This window comes from Esox lucius, chromosome 4, assembly GCF_011004845.1.
Source record: "Esox lucius isolate fEsoLuc1 chromosome 4, fEsoLuc1.pri, whole genome shotgun sequence".
In the NCBI taxonomy this organism is placed as follows: Eukaryota; Metazoa; Chordata; class Actinopteri; order Esociformes; family Esocidae; genus Esox; species Esox lucius.
The window spans coordinates 3,129,452-3,146,313 of record NC_047572.1 but is presented as its reverse complement, the minus strand read 5'-3'; the positions used below and the strand labels follow the sequence as shown (position 1 = coordinate 3,146,313).

Sequence of the window (16,862 nt, the reverse complement as noted above, 5' to 3'; positions counted from 1 at the left end):
GCCTGAAGGACAGGGTGCATGTTATTGGTGTATACGCTGCACTTCGCCTTTCATAATGCTTTGTGTCAACATATATTATTAAACATTATAAATACTGCCTTATTACCCATCTTCAAGCACCCTTCGTTAGGCTACCAGTTACCATTAATTCAATATTCTTGCGTTGCCTCTTAAACATTTTATAAACCAGGGGTTAAAACGGCCAGGTTAAAACAGCCCAGTGTGTTGGTTGCAATGACATGATTTATAGTGGAGTTTTGGGCATGTTCTGACAGACAAATTCTGGTCTGCCTTTGGCATGCATTAGAAAATAGTTTTAACTCATGCACATTCATGCAACATTTTTCTTTAGTCAAGGACCTCATTGCCTAAGTGCTTGTTTGACCTTGCGCTTTCTCTTGCGTTCACACTTGAATAAAAATGTCCTTCAAAGAAAAGAAACGTTATATTAATGTTTAGTCTGATGCTACTTCGGGTTTTTGTCATTATTGAGGCTTCAAGGATCATTAACACATTGTAAAGGAGAGGTGAAATGAAGGGGACAGGATATATATTGCCATATTTGGCTCAGTGTTGCTTCTATAGCAGACCTTACATTAAGTGGCCAGTTTATTAGGTACACCGCCCCTTTCACAAAAATCCATTGTTCCATTAGACAGCAAGTCAAGTGGCACACAAGCATGAGGGATTCACCTATTGTTGGACTGAATGTTAGAATGGGCGAAATGAGTCCCTTAAGCAACTTTGAATGGTATAACACTAACATATAGAACATTGTCTGTGAATGGATAAACTCAGTCCTTTATCATGGATGAGCTATTGCAGCAAAAGGATCAGTTCCGATTGCTGTGCTGAATGTCAACATTTTGGTGTGGGAAAAAGGCTCTTTGCTGCATAATACAACAGTCAAATCTGCAGCAACTGTGTGATGCCATTGCATCAGTGTGGGCCAACATGTCTGTGGAATATTTATGACACCTTATGTAGTATCCATGCCAGGAAGAATTCAGGCTGTTCTGTAGGCAAATTGATCCGTGCCAGTACTCACTGAGCATATCGAATAAACTGTCCTCTGAGTATGTACATTTGATGAAGTCTGTTTAAGGTTTTAGAGGTCCCAGACATGCCATAACCCTACATGACGCTTATTATTTGAAGCTCCATTGTATCCCATACATTGGTCATAGGATATTGGTCGTAGGAGAATGTTATGTTGATTTCATTAAAGCGGCAGTCATTGGGGCGGCAGGAGAGCATCTGACCAGTAAATGAGACATTCTGAAAATAACTGAAAAAGCTGAGGGATGGACCTGGAGAAATATATCCTGGCTCACAATTGTAATATTGACATAGCTACAGATACAAGGACTAACAATCCATGCTAGAAAAAAGAAAATTGCTTTAAAAGGACACTGTGTAGAGTCCTGCCTCTAATGTTCATAAAACTGAATTGGAAACAAGGACAAAATGTGTATATTCCTTTGCTTACTGGATGAGATCAAACTAGCATTAGCAAGTCCACATGGAAAATAAGCGATTTCAGGGTATGTGGAGAGGGGTTAGTACAGCAAGTGTCTAAAGCGAGTATGAGTCAATGCAAACTTACAGACAGACTGGCGAGAAAGTATCAATCGGGAACAGCTCAGGCACTTGGGAAAATGTTGTTGACAAAATATTTGAAATGTATGTAGCAATAATTGATTGCCCCGTTACTGATAGGATGCAATACCTCCCTTTCACACTCTGGTTTCGGTCAGTAGTGGCCAGAAGCATATTATGGTTGCCATTAACCTAATCCCGTCCGCCTCTCTCGATCTCCCTCTCTGGTTCCAATTGGGCCTAGGGACAAGGATACCACTAACCCAATGTTTCCCAATCCTGGGGACCCAAAAGGTTGCACGTTTTTGTTTTGGCCCTAGCACTCACACACCTGATTCAAATGTTGCCCTACCACTTACACACTTGATTGACATAATCAACCTATCATCAATACTTTAATTTGAATCAGGTGTGTGAGTGCTTGGGCAAAAACAAAAATGTGCAACCCTTTGGGTCCCCAGGACCAGGATTGGGAAACATTGCCCCTAATCTTTCTTTGATCCGTAGTTCCATTGTTTTTCTACAACACTTTCTTGTCAGTGTATCAGCAAAAACTGCCAGTAATGGAGTGCTGTGGTGATATGGCTCAAAATAGGGCTTAAAGTCTCTCCACTTTAACCACAGTATTCTTTTAATAATGCGTATAGGGAAAGGGGGGTGGGGGGTATAGAGCCCTTATCCTTTTTTGCTGTCTGTCTCTATTTCTGCAACTCTCATATGAAACACTTCTGACGTTAAACACCTGTTAACTTTTATGTCTTGTGAGAGTAGCGGCTGAATGGGAGGCCATTATATTCAGTGCCAGTCGTCTTGGCCGAGTCCCAGTAGAGGAAAGACCACTCCCAATATGGAGGGGCTATAGCAGTAAGCCTCTTATCCCAAACAGCCGAGCTAGGCAGTCTGGGAGTATCTCTCCTCTGTTCAAATCTAATAAGCCTTCTATTTCACTTGACAGCTAAGATGAAACCACAGGCTTTCCATAGTGCTCTCCAGGATAAACCACATGGCTAACCAACAGGCAAGTCTCTGCATCACTCATATCAAGTCACAACAAGAGAAGCAAAGCACTCCCATTTGGAGGACAGTACAAGGATAAGTGATGAAGAGAACATTTGTAACAAAGTACTGTATGTGCGAAGACATCAGGTAATTTATAAAAGTGGATATGTGGTTGCAAAGGATCCTCTTATTCTGGGGTTTGAACGTATGACCGTTGCAGAATGTCTCAGATCATCACTATTATGCTAATCCATCTCTTCAAAACAATCACATACAATTATGTAATTCGAGGACCTTATACATTACAGTGCCCATTGTTCCACAGCTCTGTCAATCATTTCAGATAGCCATTCATTAGAAAACAAAGGCTTCCAATGGTATCAGTCACTGAAAAGGGGTGTTGTTTGTCTGCCAGGACTATCGGCTAAATGAAAACAGATCCAAAACTTTAAAAGAGGTGTTAGGCTAATATTTAGGGATTGGATTCCTGCACCTGGAAATACCTGAGAACACCACCTTTAGGAATTGGACTTAGAATTCCACAGGAATGGTTGACAAACTCAATCCAAAGCACATTTAAAAACCCTCCAACATTTCATAGGTCTTTTTGATGCGTTGGAATTTTGTGGGCGCAGGTGCAGTAATTATGTAAATCGCGGTAATGTGTAAATGATCGTAGCATTTTTCATTTTTATCATGTTCATTTCAGTCCACAGTAGTGTCCTGGAATGTCATCTCTCGAATGATTTGTTCACACTTCAGCTATTATAAGAAGTTACATTCCAGACCTTCGTTGAGCAATAACAGCAGAGAGAAATTAGAAATGCACATGGGGAACTAACAAGACAGATGATGCTCAGAGATTGGCAGAAAAGGGACCTGAACCGCTGCCTCAAGGGGACATATTTGGTTAGGGGGCAGCAGCACTACCACTGGACCTGGGCCCCCTGCACAGAAATAGGCATTGGTTATCCATCAACGTGGAATAGATGGAACATAATGTGCCAGTTTCGTAGACAAAACTTAATCTGTGTCCACAAAATTGGCCCTATGGATTTAGTTCATAATTCAAATATATTGGACAAATTCAGGTAAGTCCCTCCCTATTTTGTGAAACAGAACCAAACAGGGAAATGCCTCTACAAATGTGTCCAACAGAAAATCTATTTGACAAAACATTCTGACACTCAAACATTTTAATTGGAGATAAGCATACTCTACAGATTTGCAAGATTTTACAATAGCAAAAAAGTATTTGATGGTAAGTACTAGAATTGTTAATGCAAAATGTGCTGAACTGAAAAGTAAACACTAAATGTGAAGTGTAATGCGTTTTGAGTTAATTTCACATAATGGCCTGAAACACATTTAACAATTTGATCAAAACCAAAGGTTAAGTCAGTGAGTGAGGAATGAGTCCCACTTGCAAATTGTTCTGAGAAACATTTAATCTCTTCCAATACTGATAAAAAGGCAATTTTACAAAATTCAACAAAAATTAAAAATAAATCAATTATTGACAAAAGTAGCAAGAAGCACAGTTCAATATGTAAAAACCTAAAAGCATAGAAGGAAAAAGAAGACAAACATTCTCCTTTACATTCATAGAATTAATATTTTCATGTCCACAGTAACAGGAGAGAATTCTGGGTATGGAAACTGACGGAAATTAGCAAAAACAACACCAAGTTCTAAATATATCTCAATGTTTTTGGATTTATAGTTTGAAAAAAATGTTTGAAAGGGGTGCAGAAACTGGAGTGACCAACACAGACAAAAAAAGGTCTGTCAGTGACAAAGATTGTTAAGTCCTCTCCACTAGCGTTAAAGTCAGCTCTCTGCATAAGACCTATGATTGGTCACTAATGCTCTGTATTATGAGGTATTATATGCTTAAATCTTAAAATAACAATGAAATCTAAAACATGTGGGGCCATGGTGAAGCAGTAAAGGGGCCCAGAAATCCTTAGCCTTAGTTACCTCTATCCGGGCAATGTCTATAATACTGTATAGAAATGGATAGTGTCATAAGCTAAATACAGGTTAGGGGCACCATTGCTAGATCATACTGTCCTCCAACCCCCACATGTCCCTATCCAACACAAGACTGAAGAGAAAGGTAGGATTCAAACAAGTTTAAATTCACAAATAAAATATGAACTGGCAGGGCTCTGAATATTTTTTGCACAAGGAGCTTGTACACACCTATGTAGTCACAATGAATAATATTCAAGCCATTTAGCATAAACCTTCTATTTACAGTTCCCAGGTGACATAGCAACATATTTAGGTGCATTTCCCATTTACAATTTAAACAGTCTGTAAAAACCAGTCAAAGCCTTGAACCTTCCAATTGCTAGGCTTGGCAAAGCAGCTTGGCAAAGCAGCATTGGATTGTGACTGGTTCATCGCTTGGTCCTTTTTGTAGTGGGCTCCTCTAATTTTTGTCCTCCTCTGGTGCGCACTGCCGGGGGACTGGCTTCACGTTTACGACCCCCTGCCTTGGCTGATGCTGAAGCCTGTCCTCTCGTCCCACTTAAGGGGGGGAATAGACCATATTATAAGAAGTGGATAGACTGGGTCATTCATAGAACAATTGTGAGAGGTTTCTTAAAAGACTAACATGCTAAATGTAACATTTCAGACAGGTTTTAGGGAGCAAAAATAGTTAAAATATTTTGACAAGATTACACATGGTACTGGCAAAGCAGAATTAGTTGCATGCGCGCGCGCACACACACACACGCGCACGCACGCACGCACGCACGCACGCACGCAATAACACGCGGGCTCGGACACAGACACACACACACCACCCCCCCCCCCTACCGTGTGTTTGCGATGTTCTCCTCTTTCCCCCGAGCTCTTGTGGAAGGCTTACTTGGTTTGTTTCTGAAAAATACAAAATGGAAAGCTCCAAAATCAATCAGGTGATTAAATTATCTGGCCAGGTCTTGGCTCAGTGGGTGGAATTTGCACTGCACCGACAAATTACTGTTTTCGTTTTGGAAACAAGCTGCTTCCTGGGTTCAAGCCAGGTGCCCCTCTGGCCGACAGGAAAGTTGGTTCAAAACAAAATGTAAATAAAATGCCTTTGGAAAGTATTTAGACCCCACATGTGCTACATGTGACAACAATCTCCCATATTCTTCATATGAATGGACTATGGGGTAGGGTGGCAAGACAGAAGCCTTTTCTTACAAAGAAAAACATCCAAGCCCGGCTGAAGTTTCCAAAAACAAACATCAAATGTGTTATGGGAAAATGTGAAAGTGTTTTTGTCTGATGAAAACCAAGGTTTCATCAGACAAAAACAACACTGCACATCACCCAAAAAACAACATACCCACAGTGAAGCATGGTGGTGTCAACATCATGCTTTGGGGCTGTTTTTCTTCAGCAGGAACTGGGGCCTTAGTCAGGTGGAGGGAATTATGAACAGTTCCAAATACCAGGCAATTTTGGCACAAAACCTTCAGGCGTCCGTTAGAAAGCTGAAGATAAAGTTCACCTTTCAGCATGACAACAACCCAAAGCACACATCCAAATCCACAAAAGCATGGCTTCACCAGAAGAAGATTAACGTTTTGAAATGGCCTAGCCAGAGCCCAGACCTGAATCCAATTGAACATCTGTGTGGTGATCCGAAGAGGGCTGTGCACAGGAGATGTCCTCGCAATCTGACAGATTTGGAGTGCTTTTGCAAAGAAGAGTAGGCAAATATTGCCATGTCAAGATGTGCCATGCTAATAGACTGTAATAAAATCAAAAGGTGCTTCAAGAAAGTATTAGTTTAAGGCACACTTATGCAACCAGGTTATTGTGAGTTTTTTATTTTTCCCCCTCAAAGATTTCAGTTGCTTTTCAATTGAATTGTTCACATTATAGGTCACATTAAAAGGTGGAAAAAGTTCTGACATGATTTATCTTTGTCTCATTCTTTTACATCACAAGAACCTGGCATTTTAACAGGAGTGAGTAGATTTCTATATGAACTGTAAAAAATTAAAGAGACCACTCCTAATTTTTCAGCCTCTCTACATATATGGCAGCCATTCCATTCTATTAAATGTTAAATTCCAACACAGCCACACCTCATTTTACTTAATAAAGTACTGATTAGGTGATTACATGAACCAAATCTAATTTAACAAAGAAAAGTATAAAGACCATGGCTGTGGTCATCACTATCCTCTTGCAATAGGAACAGCTAGATGGCAAAAACAGTGCAAGTAGTACCTCAAAGGTAATTTGAATAAAATAAAACTATTCAGCATGACAAAAGAGTTGAAAAGAAAAGCTTTGAGTGAGAAAAAGGGTTAAATTCTGGCTTTACTGGCAGAGGGATACAGTTAGCGTCGGGTTGCTTCCATTCTTAAAATTTAAAAGAAGGCTGTTCATAAGTACAAGGTCAAGCAACAGACATTGGGGACAACAAAGCTACAGACTGGCAGAGGGCGAAAACGACCGTCAACTCATTCAAATGTCACTCAACAACCATAGGATGACATAGTGACCTTCAAAAAGAATGGCAAACAGCAGCTGGGGTGAAGTGCACGGCGAGGGCGGTTCGAAACAGGCTCCTAGGGGCAGGGCTGTCCTAGTTGTGCAAAGCTAGAAAAAAGCCCTTCATCAATGAGAAGCAAAGAAGAACCAGGCTGAAGTTTGCAAAAGACCATAAGGATTGGACCGTATAGGAATGGAGAGTCAAATGTTCTGCTTTTCCCAACACCTGGTCGTCTAATATTTAGACGGAGACCTGGAGAGGCCGACAAGCCACAGTGTCTCGCACTCACTGTGAAAATCGGTGATGATCTAGGGATTCTTCAGCAAGGCAGATTTGCCTTTGTGAAGAATGCATGAATCAAGTCAAGTACAAGGCTATCCTGGAAGAACATCTGCTTCTTTCTGCTCTGACAATGTTCCCCAACTCTGAAAATTGGCTTTTCCAGCGGGACAATGCTCCATGCCACACAGCCAGGTCAATTAAAGTGTGGATGGAGGACCACCAGATCAAGACCCTGTCACGGCCAGCCCAATCTCAAGACCTGAACCCCATTGAAAACATCTGGAATTTGATCAAGAGGAAGATGGATGGTCACAATCCATCAAACAAAGCCGAGCTACTTGAATTTTTGTGCCAGGAGTGGCATAAAGTCACACAACAGCAATGTGACAGACTGGTGGAGAGCATGCCAAGACACATGAAAGCTGTGATAAAAAATCTGGGTCATTCCACAAAATATTGATTTCTGAACTCTTCCTCAGTTAAAACATTAGTATTTTGTTGTTGAAAAATTAATATGAATGTTTTCTTTGCATTATTTGAGGTCTGAAAACAATGCATTTTTTTTGGTTATTTGGAACAGTTGATGTTTTCTACAAATAAATACTCTAAATGACAATATTTTTATTTGGAATTTGGGTGTAATGTTGTCAGTTGTTCATAGAATAAAACAAAACTGTTCCTTTTATTCAAACACATACCTATGAATAGTAAAACCAGAGAAACTCATCATTTTGCAGTGGCCTCTTAATTTTTTCCAGAGCTGTATATATATATATAAATATAAATATATATATATATATATATATATATAAATATAAATATATAAATATAAATATAAAAATATAAATATATATATATAAATATAAATATATATTTATATATATATTTATATATATATTTTTATATATATATATATATATATATATATATATTTTTATATATATATATATATATATATATATATATATATATATATATATATATATATATATATATATATATATATATATATATATATATATATATATATATATATATATATATATATATATATATATATATATATATATATATAGCTGATGTACATAAGTATTTAGAACCTTTGCTATGACACAGGGGCAAACGTTATTACAAAGATCTTTCAACACAACAACCCAAAGCAAATACCCAAGATAACGCTGGAGTGGATTTGGGATAAGTGTGTGAATGTCCTTGAGTGGTACAGCCAAACCCCTGACCAAAATTAACATTTGTGGGGAGAGATGATGATTGAAGTTCACAGACGGTCTCTATCCAATCAGACAGAGGTGGAGAAGATCTACAAGGACAAAGGGGAAAAAAACTGCCCAAATCAAGGGGGCTCATTTATCAAGCATGAGTCCGCACAAATCTGATGGGAGAATGGAAACTTGCAATATGTTTCGTGAATTAAAAACAAAATGCTATTTTAGCATGACCAGTTAAGATGAAATTATTGAATATATGTTCGCATTTATTTTGTTATCCTCCTAACGGCAGGTTTGGTCAGGTTGAACTGTAGTGTGAAGGATTCCATTTTAACAAGCAAAAGTAATTTATTTTACCACTGCAGTGTCACAATACCCGCAGGAAATGGAAAAACAACTTCCACAATCACAGCTGATATTTTTTTTCTTTCTTATATATTTTACTTAACAAGGAAGTGGAAAATGTAAATATGCAGGCCAATGCTTTTTAATGTGAAGAATATAATAAATTAAGATAAAGCGTTAATAGTTTTGCCTGGTTTCACAGCTCTATTATATGCACAGACCTAGACGTCAAGACTGGTGTTTTGCGGGTACTATTTAATGAAGCTGCCAGTTGAGAATCTTTGAGGTATTCGTTTCTCAAACTAGACATTAATGTATTTGTCATCTTGCTCAATTGTGCACCGGGGCCTCCCACTCCTCTTTCTATTCTGGTTAGAGCCAGTTTGCGCTGTCGGGTGAAGGGAGTACCACACATCGTTGTAAGAGATCTTCAGTTTCTCGCATGGAAGAGCCTTAATTTCTTAGAATAAGGATCCACTGATGAGTTTCAGAAGAAAGTTCTTTGTTTCTGGCCGTTTTGAGTCTAAATTAACCTACAAACGTTGATGCTGAAGATACTCAACTGGTCTAAAGGACAGTTTTATTGCTTCTCTAATCAGCACAACAATTTTCAACTGTACTAACATGATTGCAAATGGGTTCTCCAATGATCAATAAGCAACAAGATTAACTTGGATTACAACAAGATTAACTTGGATTACAAAACAATGTGCCACTGGAACACAGGACAAATGGTTGTTGATAATGGGCCTCTGTGCGCTTATGTACATATTCCATAAAAAATCTGACGTTTCCAGTTGCAATAGTCATTAAGAAACCTTAACAATGTCTACACAGCATTTCTGATCAATTTGATGTTACTTTAATGGACAAAAAGTGTGCTTTTCTTTCAAAAACATGGATATTTCTAAATTACCCCAAAATCTGAAAGATAGTGTAGATCTTAATTTCAGGAAGCGCTAATGCAAAGGGTCGGCTGTCGGGGCACTACTTTCACATAAGGTGAATGTGAATGTTTCAATGTTTGTTATTTCCTGTTAAGCTTCCTTTGAAAATCACGCTGCCAGACCTGGTGCATTTTGCCCACGAAACAAGTTGGGTGCGATATTGAGATCTAAACTCCCACCCCCTGCTCAACAATCAGCACACACAAACCGCAGAATTTAGTTAAAAAAAAAATGTATAACCGATAACCAGCTTTATTACATTTCATCAATATGTGCACTGCCTTCATGTAAAGGGATAGTTCATGGATTTTTGCAATCATTTAATTGACCAGAGACAGAATAGTGGATAACACTTTCATGTTCGTGCTTGGAGTTTAAAGTATTTAAAGTTGGCACAATGCCTGAAAGTCTTGGGAATAACAGGAATGAAGTGTTCTTGTAGACTTACAGTTTGCATTGGCTCACAAAAGCACATCCAAAATCCTTGATAATAGACACAAAGACAGAGAAATTGTATCAACAAGTTTATTTGACTCTGGGGAAGCAGATTAGTGCTTCAATGCTGAAATGCCAAACTATCCCTTTTATATTTATGTCAGTAACCCAAACAAGTAATGTTTAACTGACACTGATCCCTTCATTTGTGCACTTATATTAAATTATGAATGTTTCAGGCTAACAGCATTTTACAATAGTTGCCTTTTTCTTTCTTTTGCAGTTGTGAGATATATGGCCATGTGGCATTTATTGTAATAATTTTTTCAAGTATTATCCACATTCTCATGATCCCGAGGTACCGGGATAATGGATTTTAAAGATAAGTGGTTTTTATTATCCAGAATGTGGATAGTATCCAGAACACTCAGACTGTCGTCAATACTGCCTACAACATTTCATGGCTGCAAAGGATTATGTAGCTCAATTACTAGTTGATTATGGAGTTGATTTAAAAAATTTACTACAGCATGCATCACAGGCACAATAACAAAAATCATAATATTATTGGGGTTAGTGATAAAAGCAAGATGAAATGCATCTATATCTCATTAAATAATTAATATTTTTTTTTTATCTTGTTCCCCATTAAAACAGAAAGAAAAACTGCTATTTAGCAAAGAGCATTTCCTCAAGCAATATTATTACAAGGACTGCGTAGCAGTGGTCTGAGTAGGGAGGGGAAAACCTAAAACTAGCTGTTCTTAGGTTCCACCCCACCTGAATAGGTTTAAATTGTAAGAGGTGTTTTCATACAGCTCTTACACTAAAAATGTCACTCATTTTTACAGCATTATTTCAAAATTGAAATTAATTTAATGAACTCTTAAATTTGGATTACAGCCTCTAAAAAGGAATGTAATTATCACTTTAAGCTCCAAGTCCTCAGTGTCCTACAATCTGTATCATACATTATATGACCTGTTGTTACCTCTCAGCCTCGAGTCGAGCAACTGCTCGTGTTGCAGTTCTGGTTTTGGGAATATCTTCGTCCTCCTCTTCCGCATCTTTTTGTTTGTCGTCTTTCTCGTCTGGCTTCTCAGATACAGTCTCCTCTGTTCCCAATCAAAAAGCAACGAGTGAATGGTCATACACTAGGCGAATAGCATGTTGTTGAAATGGATACAACAACGTTACTCTGTTCTTTCAAACCCATTTTTACCTCCACCAACAAGAGTCCATTGAAAGTATAAATATTGTACATCAGAGATCTCAAACGGGTCAATAAATGTCCAACAAACTACCCAGTCTCACCTGGTTCCTCAGATGATGATGCGGTTCCCTTCGAGGGCCTCCCTCTCCGAGCAGGCTTCTTCTGAGGTGTGTCTTTGTCTTCATCATCCTGGTAAAGTCCAAAACAGGGAAAACACTTGTATCAAGATTCCGGTTAATATACACAGGATTATATTTTATTTTACAACTATCAGTTTTACAGGCTACATTCATCAACGCACATTGTTTATTTTGCCCTCATTGGAGCTTTGCTCGGTCCCATCCGCCACATCCTCAGACTGGCTCACTGAGAGAGAGGGAGGCAGAGAATTTTTTTATAAAATTAGAAGATAGCATAATTTAACTGTCATTAAGATGAACATCTATGGAAGTAAAAGGATGTATTTTCTCACCATTGTCCTCTGGAAGTTGTTTCTCCTCTTGCCCCCTAATGTCAAATTTCTGGCTATCCTTCTGCCCAGGTTGGGGTTCCTGCGCCATCTCCCCCTCTTCCTCCGGCGCCGCAGCCGGGGTCTGCCCCTCTTCCTCCGGCGCCGCAGCCGGGGTCTCCCCCTCTTCCTCCGGCGCCGCAGCCGGGGTCTCCCCCTCTTCCTCCGGCGCCGCAGCCGGGGTCTCCCCCTCTTCCTCCGGCGCCGCAGCCGGGGTCTCCCCCTCTTCCTCCGGCGCCGCAGCCGGGGTCTCCCCCTCTTCCTCCGGCGCCGCAGCCGGGGTCTCCCCCTCTTCCTCCGGCGCCGCAGCCGGGGTCTCCTCCAGCTCCGGCGCCACAGCCGGAGTCTCCTCCAGCGCCACAGCCGGAGTCTCCTCCAGCGCCACAGCCGGAGTCTCCTCCAGCGCCACAGCCGGAGTCTCCTCCAGCGCCACAGCCGGAGTCTCCTCCAGCGCCACAGCCGGAGTCTCCTCCAGCGCCACAGCCGGAGTCTCCTCCAGCGCCACAGCCGGAGTCTCCTCCAACGCCACAGCCGGAGTCTCCTCCAGCGCCACAGCCGGAGTCTCCTCCAGCGCCACAGCCGGAGTCTCCTCCAGCGCCACAGCCGGAGTCTCCTCCAGCGCCACAGCCGGAGTCTCCTCCAGCGCCATAGCCTGGGTTTCCTCCTCCTCCTGCTCAACAGCCTGGGTCTCCTCCTCCTGCTCAACAGCCTGGGATTCCTCCTCCTCCTGCTCAACAGCCTGGGTCTCCTCCTGCTCCTCAGGCTGTGTATCCACCTCTTCCGGCTCCACAGGCTTTGTATCTTCCTCCTCCTGCTGCTCTATAGGCAGGTTTTCCTCCTGTTCCCTAGACTGGCTCACCTTTAACAGAATCAAATTTCACTTAAAACATCCGGTGCTAGAGCCAGCGTTTATACATCAGAAACAATATTTGGATGGATGCAACTAGCTCTGGCTATGTGGAGGGTTTTCCAGTATGGCAATCATGTGTCCATCCCTTTCACAGACTGAGGGTCAAACTGGAACCTGGACATGGTTCCATGTGATTAGCAAAGAGGACAAGCCACACCTGCTCAGATTGCTCAGTTTCGTCAGACCTCTTCCTCTTCACTGCAGGTTTGCCTAAAATAAAGAGGCAGTTATTGTGACAAATGCCAGACAAGTTCTGTCAAAAGCTTCAATTCACGCCTTCCTGAGCTCTGTATATAACAAAATGTATTGGTTGCATGTGAACAAATATTTAAAAAATCCCCAATCATGCAAGTCTATCAGACATTCTATAAGGTGATACTGCGGATGAAACAAAGTTGTCAAAATAACGGGATAAGCTCACGGGCATCGGTTATCTTAGAATCTGAGGTTTCCATGACTTCTTTGGCCTCATCATTGGAGACAAGAGGTTTAGTAGGTTTTCCACGACAACCGCCTCTTTTCTGCACAATCCTCTCCTCATCTTCTTTCTGAAGAATCTAGTGTCATCCACAAAACAGAACCCTCAACTGAAATAATGGTGTGAATCATTTTGCAATCACCGAAGCAAATGGATGATGTACTGAATTTACCTGCCGTTTCTCCTCTGAGATCTCTCTTGCTTTTTCGTCTGCATTTTTCTTGTTGTTTCCTGTATAGGGAAGTGATATGTTGTAATTGCCGGACACGGGTTTATACAGAGAAACGGGTTTATACAGTTGTGCTCAAAAGTTTGCATACCCTTGGAGAATATATGGTAATATATGTACCATTTGTAAAGAAAACATGAGTGAGCAGGCAAAACACGTCTTTTATTTCTTATGGGATTCACATTCAACTGTAGGTCATAACAGCACGATACAATCATAAAAAAAAACATGTCAACAAAAAAAATTAACTGACCCCTGTTCAGTTCAAAAGTCTACATACCCTTAGTTCTTAGTCTGCATACCTTTAGTTCTTAATACTGTGTATTGCCCCATTGCCCCATTTAGCACCAATGACAGTGTGCAGTCTTTTGTAATAGTTGTCTGAGAGGCCTCAAATTCTTGCAGGTGGTAGAACTGCCCATTTGGTCTTGGCAAAATGCCTCCAGGTCATGCAAAGTCTTTGGTTGTCTTGCATGAACCGCATGTTTGAGATCTCCCCAGAGTGGCTTGATGATATTTAGGTCAGGAGACTGTGATGGCCAATCCAGAACCTTCACCTTTTCCTGCTGAAACCACTGGAGGGTCAACTTGGCCTTCTGCTTAGGGTCATTGTCCTGGTGGAAAGTCCAAGAGAGTCCAAGAGCACAGTGGTCATGCAGAAAAATGCAAATTGTCTGCCAGTACTTTCTGATAACATGGGGCTCCTTGAAACAACCACACAATCTCTTTGTAGAACAGCCTTTATTTCTCCTGAGATTACCTGTGGGTTTTTCTTGGTATCCTGAACAATTCTTCAGTGAGTTTGGCTGAAATCTTTCTTGGTCTATCTGACCTTGGCTTGGTATCAAGAGATTTTGGATAGCTTTTTATATCCTTTTCCATCTTTATAAAGTTCCATTACCTTGTTACACACGTCTTTTGACAGTTCTTTTCTGCTCCCCGAGGCTCAGTATCTAGCCTGCTCAGTGCATCCACACCTAACACACTCATTGACTGCTTACATAAAGACACTAATAGCAATTTAAAAAGCCACAGGTGTGGGAAATTCACCATTAATTGGCATTTTCACCTGTGAAGGCCAAACATTCAAGGATATGTAAACTTTTGATGAGGGCCATTTGGGTGATTTCTGTTATCATTATGATTTAAAAAGGAGCCAAAAAACAATGTGATAATAAATGGCTTCATATGATTACTGTCCTTAAATAAAAGACATTATGCAGGCACAGGAATGTGTTAATTTCAAACACCAAAAAATGCTTCCAAGTAATTCATGTCAGAGTGTTGGGAGAGGGCCCCTGAAATTATGTAAACTTTCACTTTTGATATTTTTTTTTCGTTAAGCTAATTTTACTTTTAATTGATTACATCAATTGGGTAAATTTACCACCGCTGGAATTCCAACATTTCCATACAGCTGCGTTGGTACCTGAGTTTGTGTCTTTGGAAAAAGCACCGGGCCATCTTCCTCGACGAGGGGGAGTCTCCTCCACTTTCTCAGGCTGTATTGAAAACAAAATCCCACAGGGTTACCGCATAGCCTTCACTAACATATCTGAGGAACTGATTATCCCTGAAGGCAAAAGATCAGGGAGTCATTCAGAGCAGTAGAAGGATGATGATAACCTCTGTAAGTTCCTCCCCATCTGTAGAGGTTTTAGATGACCTTCCTCTTCGTAGAGGTCTGGGTTCTGAGGCCTTTTGTCCATTGTCCTACCACAGCAAAACAGGTTAGCAAGGGCACTGGGGCCATATAACATATATTTGTAATGTATGGTGCCAGTACAGCCAACCATCCCCAACCCCCATTAAAAAAAAGAAAAAGAAAACTAAAACAAAATAGATACGTTGTCACTGAATGTGTTAAGATCTTAACCAAAACTTTGTAGAAAAAAAAAGAGAACCTGTTTGAACATCCAACACAATACATCTCTACTTACAGTATACAAATTCATTTGTATAAAATAGGACTCAATAACTGGTTCCATGCAATGGCTACAACCAAACGCTTCCAGTAGTTGCTATCAGTCTCTCAAATCACTTTGAAAGAATTCTGTATCCCTGTTTATTATCGAGTGGCTTCAAATCAGTGACATAACATTTCTATTAGTCACAGTGTTGCATTTATATCAATTGAATAATAATTTTGTCTAGTTTTTGTCAAAATGACAAAAGCAGTGAGCCATTTATGGTCAAAGAAATGCTCTTATGTTTTATTCACATTTTAGTCCAATTATTATTATTGCCTCATTAACCTTTAGTATCCTAAACATATTACGATATAAAATAAGGCCAAAGGAACATACAGTGGGGAGAACAAGTAGTTGATACACTGTCGATTTTGCAGGTTTTCCTACTTACAGAGCATGTATAGGTCTGTAATTTTTATCATAGATACACATCAACTGTGAGAGACGGAATCTAAAAAAAAAATCCAGAAATTCACATTGTATGATGTTTAAATAACTAATTTGCATTTTATTGCATGACATAAGTATTTGATCACCTACCAACCAGTAAGAATTCCAGCTCTCACAGACCTGTTAGTTTTTCTTTAAGAAGCCCTCCTATTCTCCACTCATTACCGGTATTAACTGCACCTGTTTGAACTCGTTACCTGTATAAAAGACACCTGTCCACAGACATAATCAAACAGACTCCAACCTCTCCACAATGGCCAAGACCAGAGAGCTGTGTAAGGACATCAGGGATAAAATTGTAGACCTGCACAAAGCTGGGATGGGCTACAGGACAATAGGCAAGCAGCTTGGTGAGAAGGCAACAACTGTTGGCGCAATTATTAGAAAATGGAAGAAGTTCAAGATGACGGTCAATCTCCCTCAGTCTGGGGCTCCATGCAAGATCTCACATCGTGGGCCATCAATGATCATGAGGAAGGTGAGGGATCAACCCAGAACTACACGGCAGGACTTGGTCAATGACCTGAAGAGAGCTGGGACCACAGTCTCAAAGAAACCATTAGTAACACACTACGCCGTCATGGATTAAAATCCTGCAGCGCACGCAAGGTCCCCCTGCTCAAGCCAGCGCATGTCCAGGCTGTCTGAAGTTTGCCAATGACCATCTGGATGATCCAGAGGAGGAATGGGAGAAGGTCATGTGGTCTGATGAGACAAAAATGTAGCTTTTTGGTCTAAACTCCACTCGCCGTGTTTGGAGGAAG

At 40.5% G+C, this 16,862-nt stretch overlaps 1 protein-coding gene across 4 annotated transcripts in view; it reads right to left on the bottom strand.

The window, feature by feature from the left end:
- Positions 1 to 3,779: 3,779 nt before the first annotated feature.
- Positions 3,780 to 16,862, bottom strand: part of bod1l1 (biorientation of chromosomes in cell division 1-like 1) — a 30,646-nt gene continuing 17,563 nt past the window's right edge. For all 4 annotated transcript variants that reach the window (XM_034291797.1, XM_034291799.1, XM_034291800.1 and 1 more), the window contains exons 17-28: positions 15,305 to 15,391; positions 15,108 to 15,180; positions 13,622 to 13,680; positions 13,393 to 13,528; positions 13,129 to 13,181; positions 12,357 to 12,920; positions 12,026 to 12,224; positions 11,855 to 11,919; positions 11,655 to 11,742; positions 11,332 to 11,455; positions 5,428 to 5,490; positions 3,780 to 5,133 (exon numbers count right to left, since the gene is read on the bottom strand). In XM_034291797.1, the coding sequence (XP_034147688.1) occupies positions 5,004 to 5,133; positions 5,428 to 5,490; positions 11,332 to 11,455; positions 11,655 to 11,742; positions 11,855 to 11,919; positions 12,026 to 12,224; positions 12,357 to 12,920; positions 13,129 to 13,181; positions 13,393 to 13,528; positions 13,622 to 13,680; positions 15,108 to 15,180; positions 15,305 to 15,391 (1,641 nt within the window). In that variant the 3' untranslated portion in view covers positions 3,780 to 5,003. The remainder of the gene's footprint in view (positions 5,134 to 5,427; positions 5,491 to 11,331; positions 11,456 to 11,654; positions 11,743 to 11,854; positions 11,920 to 12,025; positions 12,225 to 12,356; positions 12,921 to 13,128; positions 13,182 to 13,392; positions 13,529 to 13,621; positions 13,681 to 15,107; positions 15,181 to 15,304; positions 15,392 to 16,862) is intronic.